Genomic DNA, 14822 nt, shown 5'->3' with positions numbered 1-14822 from the left:
AGAGTACAAGTACTAATAGATGCTAAAATTTTACACTTAACTTTAGCCCATCCAAACCGGTCCTAGTACTAACAATTTGGCATTTATTTCATTTGGAAGGAGATAATCCATCCTGAAATTGTTGATCAGGGCCTGCTAGAATCAGGTAACTTGGAAGCATTCAGAACACCCAGAAAAAAGCCCCCCACAATGTTTACATGGTGGTTCCAGTCTGGCGGTCCCCCAAGCAACAAGTAAATGGGGGCAGCATCCATTGCACTCCACTTACTAGCAAAGCTTGATGAACCTGGACATGTCAGGTCCACTTGTCAGCCTCTCTTCATAAAGCCCTCATAATAATCTTCGTTCATTTGTACTGATACAAGGACTAAGCGTCAATGCCATGCATAGGCTCAATTGAAGACTTTGCATCATATGCGAAATTGCCAGAAAGCAGCTTTGCATCACTAAGCAGTGTCAATAGCAGCCAGATTTTCTTTTGCATCATATGCAGCTGGATAACCAAAACAGCACAAGCTAAATGCCAGTCCAATTACATATGTAGCCTACAGAGCTTTATGGTTAACACTTGGTTCTTTTGGCATCTAATATATAGGGGAACTTGAACCCACATACTTGTTCCTTTACCACCAAAATAGAGGATCCCCGTTTCATCAGCATTTAACCTAGGTCATGTAACGCAGGACCAGCCAAACTACCATTTCAAGGGCTCTGGTATCTTTTTAGACCCCATTGTTATGCTCCTTGTTCATGGTGTTAACATTGTCGTTGGCGCTAACGCTGTTAGTGGAGCCATAGTGGGTGTGCTTCTTGGATGAGCCCTTGCACTGGCCAACTGGGTACTTGCGTGCATTGATCTCCATCTTGCGAAGGGCAGCCTTGCCAAGGTCGACACCGCACATGTCCGACAGCCGGACCAGGTAGAGGAGCACGTCGGCGAGCTCCTCGCCCAAGTGCTCCTTCTCAGCCTCATCCCAGCCTGGCAGCCCCTTGGGCACCTCCCCTTTCCATTGGAATATCTCAGATAGCTCCCCCACCTCCCCAACCTGCACAATATGAAGCAAGCACGCATGATCAGGGACATGAAAATCCATGAAAAAAGGTTTTGCTGGGTGCCAATCAGATAGACTAGGCCCAGGAGCTAGTTGGTACTGCTCCCACATCGCCCTTCATGGGCATCTCCTAGCTGGGCAACACTTGGGCACAAAGCGGTGCTGTATAAACTTTTTGTTAGCCCCCACCAACACCAGAGTACAGAAGGAGAGAGCCAACTGGCATCTGGTGCAGCCAGTTGCCTAAGGCCAACTCATTCAAACTATTGATTTGGATAATCTGATGGTGAAAAAGAAAATAGAAAGAGAACTTGCAACAGGATGCATATGGGCATCCACTCCCATAGTCCCATGTACACAGGATTGAAGATTTGTTTTTTTTTGTCTGCTGTACTTTTCCACAGTCTCTCTGGGAGAACCCATTCAGGCATGGATGATGGATGGCTTATGCCGTTTCTAGGTTGGAGTAAGCAGAGCTTTTCAAAAAGGTTGGAGTAAGCAGCAGCAGTTATATATTGTTTAGTTTTATTTCATATTTTGCAAAAAAAATAATAAACAAGTGCCTATAGTACCCCGTCATTTCCCTCATATAAATTAGTAAAATTACTAGTGGAAAGGTTAAGAGAAAATCCTTCACATGGTCCACAACAAATGTCCACAAAAAAATCAATTTCTCCTACTAAACCTTTTGCTTTGGTGGATTGCCTCGATAATCATGAGCACACATTTCCAACAAGGTAGAAGAGTCTAATGCTCTTTTCTTCAAAGAAAACTGTGAACATTTCAGCAACCAAATAAACAACTTCAGAAGGTATTAGACACCAGATTGATGAACTAGATTTTCATGGAACATGAGGGCCGCAGCAAAACAAGTTCTAGTTAGGTTTGTGTCATCAACTTTTCATATGACAAGCCAAATTTCTAGTATCATCAAGATTTAAAGCTAGTACTCCCTCCGTTCCAAATTGTAGTTCGTTTTGGCAAATCTAGATACATATTTTTTATTATGCATCTAGATAAACACTATATCTAGATACATTGCAAAAAATTATGTATTTAGATTTGCCAAAACGACCTACATTTTGGGACCTACATTTTGGAACGGAGGGGGTATATCTGATGAAGGAAATACAGCCATCCATACATATCCCTGTTCAACGTAAATGAAAAATGGGTTGCTGCGAGGCACATGAAATCTATATGAACTCCATGATTTTGGCAGATGCAACGCCCCCTAATAAAATTTGCTGCTACTGACCACGATTTTGGCAAATGAACATACATGTATTTTTGGACCATTGGTCCATACATGCCAGCATTAAAGGTGAAGCAATGTAGCACGTCACTCTTTTCCCCCAAAAGGACTGCACTTCACTGTTTGATCCGTACAGATCAGCATTCTAGCCGCTACAATGCAGTCCTCCCTGCGACATCAACACGACTAGCATTTCATTTGACCGCCCATATTTTTTATCAGATAATGAAAGGCATTCCGCATCACAATATATGGGAATCGTTTCAACAAGGGTTCGTTCGATTCTTGAGCGCCTTCCCTTTCCACTAGTACCCTCTTTTCTCCCTTCTGTTCCCCGTGGGCGAAACCATACGCATCGCGTGGGATTTCGACCAGGACAGCAGCTCCTCGCAATGTGGCCCTGAAAGAGAACAAAAAGGGGCAGACCTGACAACTATGGGGAGGACGGCAAAGGCTTTTCTGCGCCCAATCATTCTCTCTTCTCTTCTGTCTGAGCAAGAACTGGACCGTCTACACCCATCCTTATCCCCATTTTTATTTTGTTTTAAAAAAAACCCCGGCGCAGAATCAACCAAGACCCCCCCCCCCCCCCCACAAAAATAAACCCTAAAACTAATTAATTCGCTGATTAATTTAGAGCAGCAATCTCCAAATGGACAAACGTAAATTGGCCATGGAGATCACAAGAGAACGGAAAAGAGGAGTAAAGGGGGGACGGACCAGGGCGAGGAGCAGGTTCCTAGGGGAGTGGAACTGCTCCCAGTCCCTCTCCCTGGCGAAGTCCGCCATCCGCTTCCGCAGCGCCTCCAGGCTCACCGCCGCCACCGAAGCCGCCTCTGTCGCCGCCCCCATCTCGCCATCACGAACAGCGCCGCCAACGCCGCCCTTCCCCTCCATGCTCACCTCATTCACACCACCGTTCATCTCCGCTCTCTGCCTCTCTGGTTGATTTTTTTTTTTAATCTCCACCTTCTTCTCTCAATCTCTCTCCTTGTTGGTGAGGCAGCAGTAATGATGGAAGGAATAGGGCGGGGGAGAGTTGGGGGAAGGAGGCTATAAATACTGGAAGGTGGGGTTTGGAGCAGCAGCGCACAGTAGAAGTTTCTTTTTTTGGCAACGAGCGGGGCGCATATTTGGGCCGGCCCGGGCGCGACGGAGCAGGGATCATGGGCCAGCGCCAGTCCACGACTGTTTGTTCCCTGTGCTTCAATAAAGGGGAAAACACTATTCCCCTTCTAAAAAGAAAAGAGCAATGTTCATCCCAAAGCAAAATAGAAAACAGCATTGTCTGTATCTAACAAACTTCATTTACACTATCTCCTCTAGAAGTGTGTTTAGAATATATTTTGTCAGGATATAGTTTCTTTGTTATTTAGGTAATTAAGTAATGATAGAATAATTATAACATAGGTTCTCTCAAAGGACCCATGGAACAATTCTCATCTGCAATTAGTTTTCATGAATCCTGATCGGCTGAAAGGCAGCATTGAACCACGGTAAATACTCCCTCCATCTCAAATTATTAATTATTTCAGCTTTTCTATATATATATATTTTGCTATACACCTAAATATAATATATGTCTAGATGCATAGTAAAATTTATGCACCTATAAAAATCAAAACGATTAATAATTTGGGACGGAGGAAGTAGCATGTAAACATAGAGGACATGCAAAGATATTTTATCATAATAAAAAAGGTAAAGGTTAAAAACTTTGAATTGTTGTTGGCGTGTTTGATTCGTAATGCCACACCAAATGTTCGTCACACCAGGCTTCTTAGGGTCCGTTTGGTTGGGGAGCCAATTTGAATGGAATGGTTCCATTCCAATTTTTGAGAATGGAGCCGCTCCGTTCTACGTTTGGTAAGAAGAATGGAGCCGCTCCATTTTTTATTTGGTTGGAAAGTGCGCTAGAGTAGAACCGTTCCATTCTGTGTTTGGTTGGAGAGCCAGGTGAGTGTGGTTACTCTGATTTGTTGGGGTGAGCTTACCACCTATCTCACTAAAACCGAATAGATCATCAACAAAAAAAAACAGAGGAGCCATGTGGCCAGGGGCTCTGGTGGGGGCCGTGCGGCGGGCGCCCGAGGGGGGGGTTGGCGGGAGCTGTGCGGCGACGGGCGGGGAGGCTCCAGGCCGCCGCCGGTGGGGGTGGGGGGAGGGGGCGCGGGCGCCGCCGGTGCTGGGGGCGGGCGGCGGGCAAGGGGGGGGGTGTTCTAGGCGGCCGTCGGCGGGGGGTGTGGCGGGCCGTGGCGGCGGGCGGCGGCGAGGGGGCTCCAGGCGGTCGCCGGCGGGGGTGGGGGGTGGGCGCCACGCGGGGGGCTGGCGCGTTGCGGGGGGCAGGCCGCGCGGGGGCCGGTGGCCGCGGGGCGGCGCGGGGAGCAGGCCGCGCGGGGGCCGGCGGGCGGGGGGCAACGCGTGGGGGCGGCGCGCGGTGGCCGCGTGGGGGGAACAGAGGAGCAGTGCCCCTATCTCACGCGCGCGGGAGAGGAAAAACGAGCGCTCCCGTCCGGTCGTTTCAGGCGAGCGCTTTGGTTCCGAATCTCACACGAATATTCCGCAGTGGAGCCATTCCGCTCTTGCTTGCTTCCAACCAAACACGCAGAAAAGGGGAGCGGAGCGGCTCCACTCCGACTCGCTCCCCAACCAAACACACAGTTAGTCTTCTTAGTCAGTTGTTTGGTTCTTAGTCACGATTATGGCTAGCCACATGTCACACGTGTCGTTGGCCCATTGCTTTGTCGAACCTTGCTAAAGGTGTGGCAAACAAATTGTTAGCCACACCATAAACAAGGTTTGGCAAAAAAAAGTATCGTAACATATAGATATGAACCAAACATAAAATGAACCAATTCAGAAAAAAAACTAACTATAGAAATATTCCTTTCAAGAAACTTTGATTATAATCTGACAACCATAACAAGATTTCTTTTCTTGCCAACCTGGACACCCCCCCCCCCCCCCCAACCCCCACCCACCCCACATTTTTCTTGACCAATTAAACGCTGGCAACACGATATGGAATGCAGGCATGCAACAATGTTTTTTGACACTAATTATGCCTGATTCCGACTCTGAGGGAAAAAAACTGGATAAGATACAGGATTAGGGGTGTCCATCCAAAGTACATATTCAAATGTTCAGTTTAATGTTCAAGTACATTTTGATTACTGTTCACTTAAGAACATGGAACCACATGGATAAATTGCCACCAACTAGTAGACAAAAAGAATAATGTGTGCTCTTGTTTCCACAAGCATTTTCATTGTGCTTTTTTTTATTGCACCCCTATATTATTTAATCTGCTGTGTTGAGTGGATATTTGACACTTATCCTACCAACCAAAAGCTATTGTGATATTATCCGCTCCAAAATGTTCTCTGATAAAAAAGAATAGGGTATGATACGGTATGAAGAAATAATTACCCGTCGCTAATCCATCCATCCATCCAGAAAAAAAGGGTAAGATTGAGGATACCGGATAATGGAACCCTACCCCGAATCTCACACTGTCATTCACCTTAGGGAGTTTTATGGCAAGATGCCATGGTGCGAATTTTACAAGAAGAAAAAAATATGGAAAAATGTCGGTGTTCAAACTGGCTTGGACAAGTATTTGGAACAGAAAGAAAGTTTGTCAACTGAGCAAATGAAAATTCATGTTTAGAATTAAATGGAGAATCAGTGCAAGTAGAATTTACACTCAGCACACTACCGATTCTTGCTGGTATTCAAGAGTTCGAAGAGCTTTCATCTTGTTGTACATTAAAATCGAAGCAGAAAGGAGGGAGTGCTGCTGATGATATTGTAAACAAAGCAACTTCCCCCTTCCGTGACGAAGCTGCTTGATACTAACGAGGAAAGGTATTATTCTATCAGAACTAAGGGTGGTAATGTATTTTAAAACTTAGACTAGATAATCTAACGATCGGATTTATATTTTATAAATATTTTAAACTAAAAATAAATGAGAGTCAAATTGGCTGTGAAGATAACATTAAGATCATGATATATTAAAAACCACTAATCAGGACTCGTGAAATGGTCCTGCGACGATAACGCATTCTATCTTGGACGCGATAATCTCTCCGAAACATCCCGCCATCCTCTCCCTGCCATTGGGCCCTATGCCACTGGTCCGGGTGGGGATCGTGCTTGCTGCGCCGTCCCTCCAGCGCGCAGCAGGTTCGTTCGTTCACACGCAACTCGCCAGTCGGGCCTGGCCGCCTGGGTCAGCTTCCGCCTGGCTCCGCTGTCGGGCGGGCGCCGTGTCGGCCTCGCTCCTGCCCCATCCGCGAGCCATCCGGCCTGGCACTGGCAGCCAGCGCTCACCCCGCGTCCACACATGGGAACGCGGCATGGCATGGAACGCACCACTCTACTAGACTACTACTGCCACTCTAATCTAATCCTAATCCACCCCACCCCCGGCGATTAGCCTCTCTGCTTCGGTGCTTCCCCCCACTAATCCCACCCCCGTTCGCTTCACTCCCTCGCCTCACCTTTCCGCTGCCTCCCCGCCGCCCGCGCGCTCTCCCGCGTGCTCCCCCCCGCTGGATCCTCCCTCCGGCCTCCACCAGCAGCGAAAGCGGCGGCCGCCTCCCCACGTCCAGCGGAGCGGGGCGGAGCGTACTCTTCCAGCCGAGATCCGCGCGGAGGGCGGGGACTCGTGTCGCCGGTGAGTCCTCCCGCTCCCCCCGAGATTCGGTTGGTACGTTTGCCATCCAGATCCGAATCTCACACTCTCTCTCCCCCTCGCTCGCTCGCTCTGTATTCGGCTGTTTTGTTCGCCGCCCCTGCTAATCCAAATCCATCCTCCGTCTGTTGTTCGATCCGATTATTAGGTGATCCCTGCTCCATCCTCAGCGCCGCCTCAAGGTCGAAGCCGCGAGCCGACGACGCCGGAGGTCCGCCGGACTGCACTTCCCGCCCGCCAGATGAAGGCGCGGCCGCGCTCCGAGCCCGCCGCCGCCGCCGCTCCGGCCCCTCCAGGTTCGTCGTACTCGGAGGTGCTTTTCTACCTTCGGCAGCATCATCGTCTAATTACCTACCCCCATCCCCGTGGTTACCTTCACCCAGTGACGCCGCTGTTATCGTGCCCGCGCCGCGCATTGATTGCCGACACAGCGGAGCACGCGCACACTGAGGCATCGCCGCCTTTTTGTACATTTTCCCCCTCCTCCTCCTCGCTTTCCTTCTGGAGTGGTTTTATTTGTCTCGCGGTACTTGGTCGGCTACTACTGTACGTGCTACTGATTGAGCCATTGATTGGCTGCTTTCTCTGGATCACCGATTTAATGCGCCGCTAAGCTTACACCTTGTCTCTCTCTCTCTCTCTCTCTCTCTCTCTCTCTCTCTCTCTTTATTTGAGTCTCTCTTGCTCCTGTTTGAGTCATTGTTGCTGCTAGTACTTGTTTGTCTGTTTCCTCATCTCAAAGATCACTCAAGTGCTTGGCGTTTCTTCTGTACTGCTTACACATCATGTTGATTGCCAGCACTCCAATGTATTGTCAGTTTGTCCTGTACGTTCAGATCACTAAGTGGATTATTTCTTTAACTTCTGCAGATAACCATTGCCATGGGAGGGATGAGCTGGACTCCAAGCTAGTCTGAGGGCGGGACAGTGCTGAAAATGGTTTCATGAAGCTTCAGCATGAAACCTCCGATGCCGAGGCTTTGGTCTCGGCAGCATCAAGGAACCTCTCTTCCTCGTCCTCGGCATTTGTTTCAGCGAACCAGTCCCCCTTCTTCACACCACGCTCGCTGTCTGCTCGTGCCCCTGAGCATGCTGGTCCTGAGAACAAGTGCTCCGCGAATGGCATTGCGTTGAAAATCAGTGACATACTCTCTGGTGACTCCTTCTTACAGCCGGAGCAGCTACCTTCAGCCAACGTCGGGGTCTTGCCATCAGATGCATCTCCTCCTATCAGCCTTTGCACTTCAAGCAACTTTGGCACTCCAGCAATTGTCTACAACAATCCCAGCTTCATTTCCACTTTCAATGGCCCATGTCAAGGTAGTTCATCAGCAACCAGCAATGGTGGTCATTCGGCACGGAAAGAGAAGCAGAAGAGGCTGGGGGCAATGTATCGGAAATCTTCATCGTCCCAACCGACAACATCAGCTGCCTCTGTCAGTAGGCTTCGGAGTTATGATGTGTACATTGGATTTCATGGCCGCAAGGCTTCGCTGCTGAGGTTCACAAACTGGCTTCGTGCAGAACTAGAGATCCATGGAATCAGCTGCTTTGTTTCTGACAGGTCTAGATGCCGGAATTCTCACAGCCACGATGCTGTTGAGAGGATAATGAATGCTTCCACATATGGAGTTGTTATTCTCACAAAGAAGTCATTTGGCAACCCTTATACCATTGAGGAGCTCAGGAACTTCTTTGGCAAGAAAAATCTCATCCCTATATTTTTCGACTTGGATGCAGCCGATTGCCTTGCCAGGGATATCATCGAGAAGAGAGGAGAACTGTGGGAGAAACATGGTGGTGAGCTGTGGATGTTGTATGGTGGGATGGAACATGAGTGGATGGAATCAGTTGATTCTCTTTCTCGGGTGGTAGATGTGCAATTAGAAGCGAATGATGGCAACTGGAGAGATTGCATACTGCAAGCAGTTATTCTTTTGGCCACAAAATTAGGAAGGAGAAGTGTGGTTGATAGGGTGAACAGATGGAAAGGGAGGATGGAGAAGGAGGAATTTCCTTTCCCCCGTAACGGCGATTTTGTCGGCAGGAAAAAAGAACTCTCAGAATTGGAGCTCATTTTGTTTGGTGACGTCACGGGAGATGGAGAGAGAGAATATTTTGAGCTCAAGACAAAGCAGAGAAGAAAAGGCCTCGCGGTTAGGCGGTCTGCTAACAATCATGAGCAAGTAAATACCGATGACAGCAAAGGTAAGGAGCCAGTTTTGTGGAAGGAGACTGAGAAAGACATTGAGATGCAGAGACTGGGTAGTCCATCACTACATGGGCGTCCATTGAGAGTGAAGAATGGAGTAAGGCATGGAAGGAAGAGAAGATCTAGGAAGATACTTTATGGAAAGGGTATTGCTTGCATATCAGGGGAGCCTGGAATTGGCAAGACAGAGTTGGTTTTGGAGTATGCGTATAGATTCTTCCAGAGATATAAGATGGTTTTATGGGTCAGAGGGGAAAACAGATATATTCAACAGAACTATTTGGCTCTGCGAACTTTTCTGGAAGTAGATTTAAGCGTGGATAGTCACATGCATGAAAAGGGAAGTGACCGATGCTTTGAAGAGCAGGAAGAGGAAGCCATTGCCAAAATCCGGCAAGAATTGATGTGCGACATACCATTCTTAGTCATAATTGATAATTTGGAGAGTGAGAAGGACTGGTGGGATAAGAGAGTAATAATGGACCTTCTGCCCCACTTTGGTGGGGAGACTCACTTCATTATAACAACACGTCTTCCACGCATGATGAATTTGGAGCCAATGAAGCTTTCTTATTTATCTGGTGCTGAGGCAATGGCTTTAATGAAGGGAGGTGTCAAAGACTATCCACTGGTGGAAATTGATGCTCTCAAAACCATTGAGGAAAAGCTTGGAAGACTTCCTCTTGGCCTAAGTATTGTTGGAGCTATACTCTCGGAGCTCCCAATCACTCCGACTAGGCTACTTGACTCATTGAATCGGACATCACTCATAAGAAATTTCTCGTGGAACGAGAGAGAAGTTCTCAGCTTGAAAAATCATGAAATTCTTGTACGGCTGCTGGATGTGTGCTTATCGATATTTGACCATGCAGATGGTCCTAGGAGTCTGGCAACTCGGATGGTTCAAGTGAGTGGTTGGTTTGCACCCTCTGCGATTCCAGTTCACATGTTGGCTCTGGCTGCACATAAAGTCCCAAAGAAGCACCGGAGGGGTCCAAGGTGGAAGAAGTTGTGGCGGACACTAACTTGTGGCCTTGCAACTTCTAGGATGAAGAGATCTGAAGCTGAAGCAGCTGCAATGTTAATGAGATTTGGAATTGCGAGATGCAGCTCAAAGCCTGAACATGTACAGTTTCATGATCTGATCAGGCTATATGCTCGACAGCGAGGAGGCACACGAACAGCTCAGGCTGTGGTCCAATCAGTGTACCTCCAAGGCTCAATCAAACATTCTTCTGAGCACCTGTGGGCTTCCTGCTTCATGGTTTTTGGATTTGGTTCTGATCCACTGCTGGTAGAATTGAGGCCATCTGAACTGATGTTCTTTGTGAAACAGATTGTCGTGCCACTTGCTATACACACATTTATAACATACTCCCGTTGTAACGCAGCACTGGAGCTGCTGCGCCTGTGCACTGATGCGTTAGAGAGAGCAGCTGAGTCCATGCTTGCTCATGCTGGCAAATGGAGAGAAACATCATTCTCCTGCTTCAGGCAAGCTCAGTCGGAAACCCAGTACACTTATCTTTGGCAGGAGCTGGCTCTTCTGAAAGCTTCTGTATTGGAAACAAGGGCCAAGTTGATGCTCCGAGGTGGACAATATGACATTGGAGATGACCTGATAAGAAAGGCAATATTTATCCGCACTTCTATCTGTGGCGAGCACCATCCTGACACTGTTTCTGCTCGAGAAACCCTTAGTAAACTCACAAGGCTTCTTACAACTGTTCAGCTTAGTTGATTCATATAGTTTAGGAGTTCACAATATATTCTTTTCAGTGTGGCTTTTCATGAATGCCGTACAAAATGCACCAGATCTTGAAATAACAAAGTAAATTTTTCTTCAGTATTCTTTACAACTCCTTTTGTTGTTTTCCAGCATTTTTTTCCTTGCTTCATAAATATGCTAGCATTGGAGTAAACTACTGTATTTTGTGTTTCTAGACTATTGCAATTGCATGCACACAAAAAGTAGTGAGCTATTATTGTAGGTTTGCATCCCTGGATGATAAGGTATCATAATATTGCACAAAGCTACAGTTCTGCACATTATCACTCTAATGAAGTAATCGTCGAGGCCAGTAGAGTTCATACATGAACTGTTTGCATTTAATGTGTTGCTGGTCGAAGAGCTGGACATTGCTTTTATGGCTATGCAGTTGCAGAGTTACATCACGTGCAGCTAACATTTGCTTTAGAATAGTGTGGAGTCCTGAACTTGCACCATGCTGTTATCAACTTGCACATTCCTTTGTAATGAACTTGCTGGATGTGGTACATTGCTTTTGGTATTAATGTCAGTGATGAAAAACAACTATTTATCAACAATTGTCATGATTGTTGTGACCTTCAGCTTAGGGATGTAGATTTTTGGGACTGATTTTCCAGGACCTGGCAGATGGTTCGACTCTTGGGTCTCTCGTGTCGACTTATCTTCGTGTCATTGTGTATAACCTACTACTGAAACTCGACATATTTGTCAGTTGGCCCTTGGCTCTTATATTTGAATACTGGGGATGTGCCATGATCAGAGGATACCATTGATTGTTGTGCAAGTCAAAGGATACCTTTGTACCTCCACACATTGCTTCAACAGCTATGGTAAACTTAGCATTAGATCTGAACCACATGATGTCAATATGATGTTGTTCAATTATTATTACAGTTTTTTATTTTAACAAATCATATACTATTTTTTTTCATAGGATGCACTGGCACTAATGCAACTAGTCGCCCCTTGTGTACTCTTCAATCTCCATAGTTCATATAGTTTTGTACTCATCTCAGTGCTACAACTTCCTGTGCATTGATTGCTGACTTTGTCATCAACCTTCTGTCATTAATTTGCAAGAGGTTTTCCAACCATATCTGAGCGCACATTTGTATATTCCAACTTCTGTCTCCAGTGGGCAGTGACCCTGCCTGAATATGGATAAGTATAAATGTGGCAGTTATTAATACTTAGTTCTACTTCATTGAGCTGGGAGTTGGGACTCTTGTTATATCTGGACATGTTTTGTAATCTTAATCATGCAGGGATGCTGAAACCATTAATGACGGATTCAAATATGTTCTACAGAAATTTATAGAAATTACCAAATTCTGGATCCGGATGCAGCATCAGGTTTGTTGCAGGCATGTAACCTAAGGCAGAATGTGCCTTCCTTTTTCTTTTTCCTTTTATCATACACTTATCATGAAAGATGAATGCGACAAGTTATTAAACCTAATTATGTTCGTAATCAGCTTACCTTGCAGTCATGATATTGATAGATGATGAAAATACAACTTTACAATCTATTTGCTAGTAGAATATCTGGCATATTTATGAGTTGCATGTTTGGTTGCTGTCGTATTTGTAGAATAAATCAATAAATAGATTCAATGACGTGTAAATTTTAAATACTGTAGCTGTATTCACTTTAGGAATTCGCATGTAATTTTTATTTGTATTTTTAAAGAAATATATTTTTTCAATGAATTGTTGATATTGAAACAGCGCTCTTTCAATCAATGGACAGATTGTCAAACCATGCTGCCTCAAGTTTTGAAGTAAGCATTCCTAGATCACCTGATCAAGGTGAATTTTGTATATTCTTGACATTAATGAATTATATGGTATTATGAATTTGCCATACTTCTTGCAAGTTGAAGTTTTGTGAAGTTATTTGATGAAACTCTAGCTGTTTCTTATCAATCATCTGTCATATAATGTGCAGTTGATGAATTCTTGAATATTTTATTATTGACTTGCATATCGTACCAGCTGCGAAATGTGGGTTGGAACTGTGTAATATGGCTGTATCCTTCTTTTGTATATTCACTGTCTATATTGTATAGATGTTATAATTGCGGCTCGCAGAACACTGAATTATAGTCCTTTGACAGGTTATAGAGGCCCAAGATGGCATGCTTGCTGTTGGCGCTGTGACTTTATATGTATCATTTCTGACATTTACGCTGCATGCATCAAGGTCGTCTCAATTCTGTTGACCAATTGCTGGTCACTCTCCTATGCATAACTTGTACACAATATAATGATCTGTATCACTTCTCTCATTGTCTTTTGGCTAACTCTACAAAATCATTTAAGCAGTGCTAGAAACTTTGATGTTATGCCATATGTCATGAAATCTTTAGCCAAGGTAAAACTTTAAGATAGCTAGGCAACAGAGCAAATTGTTTTAAGTGCTCCCGTGGAAAAATAGAAGCAACAATGCTAGTGCATTATAAGTTTTGAACTATACTCATGTTTCGGATTATCTGGATAATACTACAACCAGAGTGATGACTGTGTTAATAATATTCTTTAAATTTCATTTTACACTGTTCCATTTCTTATATGTGTCCTAGCTCTTGGTCCCGAACCAGGTATTGAATGGCTTTGCTTCTGACATAATAAGGGAAGCAGAGCAAAGGCTTAATACTTTCTATGGTAAATCTGATCGTGTGTCTGCTTTGTTTAGAAAGGTGGTCTTTAAGCCAGTGTGGCACAGGTGTATTGTTTTGAAAGCAAGGCGTGCGTGGGTGTGTTGTAATAAAACCTTTTCATAATCCTGATACAATGACGTGTAGTTCTGTGTAATCGAGGGAAAAAGAAAAGGATGTTGCAAACTTATAAAAGTCAGGGAACTTGGTAAAAATAATGTTGTTAAACCGGAACTATAGTTTCTGCAATGGAATCGGGTCAATTTTGCACTTATTTTCTGTTTTGATATTGCTGAAATTGTGAAAATTGGTGGCTGGCAAGATTGGCTTAGCAATAAGAACCACAAAGCCATTGCATTGGAAATGCATCAGGTAGATACAGTGGAAAGTCTGACCTTGGATCGCTGATAACGTGCAGGTCAAATACACGAGGAATGTATACTGCAGAAGATTGAGCTTTCCGTTGTAATGTTAAGAGGGGGCACCTTGGATTTGAAGGGCAATCAGCACGAAGAGTGGCATGCCATCTGATACCTGATGCTTCGGACACCATCCAGGAGCCAGGATTTTGATCTCTGGTGATCATCCGTCTGTTCCACTTTCAGTTCATGGCACTACGCATTCAACAGAAGAAAAGCAGAATTGGGCGGGTTTGGAGCTCCCTCTGATGTTGCATGGCGCTGACGGTCTCATGGTGTGTGACTGTTATTTCTAGTCTCTGTTTTGGGGGCTGGGGCTCAGTTAATCATTAGACCCTAATCCGCACGTCTTTGCTTTGTTTTACTCCCCATATCTGCATGGTTTGCTTCGTATTTCGTGTTAGATGATCAGATGGTGAAGAGCGCGTGAATGAAAGGGTATGGCTGGAGCTTCTCCTGATAACCTCGTTGCTCCATCTTCTGTTCGAGCTTACATTTTTTTTCTCTTTTCCTTTTCTGGAAAATCTCTCTAGTTTGACAGAGTATTAAGAGCTAATTCAACACAAATCCAGTTTCATCGGTGCCGTAGCAATTCATGGCCCCGTTTGGGACGGCGGTGTGGTCGCGGTGCGGCAGCGGACCGTGGAAAATCCCGCCGAACGCCCCGCGATGGCCGCGTCGCGACGCCCCGTCCCCCACCGCAGCTTGCCTTCCGTCAAAACGCGACTTGCCCCTGCGGTACGAAAAATCCTCCTCC

General features: G+C 45.7%; 2 protein-coding genes across 8 annotated transcripts; one reads left to right on the top strand and one right to left on the bottom strand.

The window, feature by feature from the left end:
* Nucleotides 1–368: 368 nt before the first annotated feature.
* LOC112889045 (dCTP pyrophosphatase 1-like) lies at nucleotides 369–3322 on the bottom strand. The gene is made up of 2 exons (XM_025955558.1): nucleotides 3028–3322; nucleotides 369–1046 (listed from the first exon to the last, which is right to left on the bottom strand). The coding sequence occupies exons 1-2, from the start codon at nucleotides 3229–3231 to the stop codon at nucleotides 723–725; spliced, it is 528 nt and encodes a 175-aa protein (XP_025811343.1). The 5' UTR covers nucleotides 3232–3322; the 3' UTR covers nucleotides 369–722.
* Nucleotides 3323–6736: 3414 nt separating this feature from the next.
* Nucleotides 6737–14528, top strand: LOC112879585. 7 transcript variants are annotated; one of them, XM_025943951.1, is made up of 7 exons: nucleotides 6737–6988; nucleotides 7155–7302; nucleotides 7877–11049; nucleotides 12255–12342; nucleotides 12740–12798; nucleotides 13107–13192; nucleotides 14065–14528. In XM_025943951.1, exon 3 carries the CDS (start codon nucleotides 7951–7953, stop codon nucleotides 10957–10959), a length of 3009 nt encoding a protein of 1002 aa, XP_025799736.1. In that variant the 5' UTR covers nucleotides 6737–6988; nucleotides 7155–7302; nucleotides 7877–7950; the 3' UTR covers nucleotides 10960–11049; nucleotides 12255–12342; nucleotides 12740–12798; nucleotides 13107–13192; nucleotides 14065–14528. The 7 variants fall into 7 exon arrangements, with proteins under 7 accessions (XP_025799736.1, XP_025799728.1, XP_025799698.1 ...); XM_025943943.1 differs by having other exon boundaries at nucleotides 7877–11819; nucleotides 14065–14405; XM_025943913.1 differs by having other exon boundaries at nucleotides 7877–11819; nucleotides 11924–12342; nucleotides 14065–14405.
* The last annotated feature ends 294 nt before the right edge of the window (nucleotides 14529–14822 follow it).

Source organism: Panicum hallii, chromosome 1 (assembly GCF_002211085.1).
Source record: "Panicum hallii strain FIL2 chromosome 1, PHallii_v3.1, whole genome shotgun sequence".
Lineage (NCBI taxonomy): Eukaryota > Viridiplantae > Streptophyta > Magnoliopsida > Poales > Poaceae > Panicum > Panicum hallii.
Note: the sequence above shows the minus strand (reverse complement) of the source record. Positions and strands in the feature narration are given on the sequence as shown.

Coding starts and splice junctions, on each gene's coding strand:
- LOC112889045 (XM_025955558.1), bottom strand. CDS start 3,231: ATGAACGGTGGTGTGAATGAGGTGAGCATGGAGGGGAAGGGCGGCGTT. Junction 1,047..3,027: donor GGAACCTGCTCCTCGCCCTG/GTCCGTCCCCCC, acceptor CATATTGTGCAG/GTTGGGGAGGTGGGGGAGCT.
- LOC112879585 (XM_025943951.1), top strand. CDS start 7,951: ATGAAGCTTCAGCATGAAACCTCCGATGCCGAGGCTTTGGTCTCGGCA.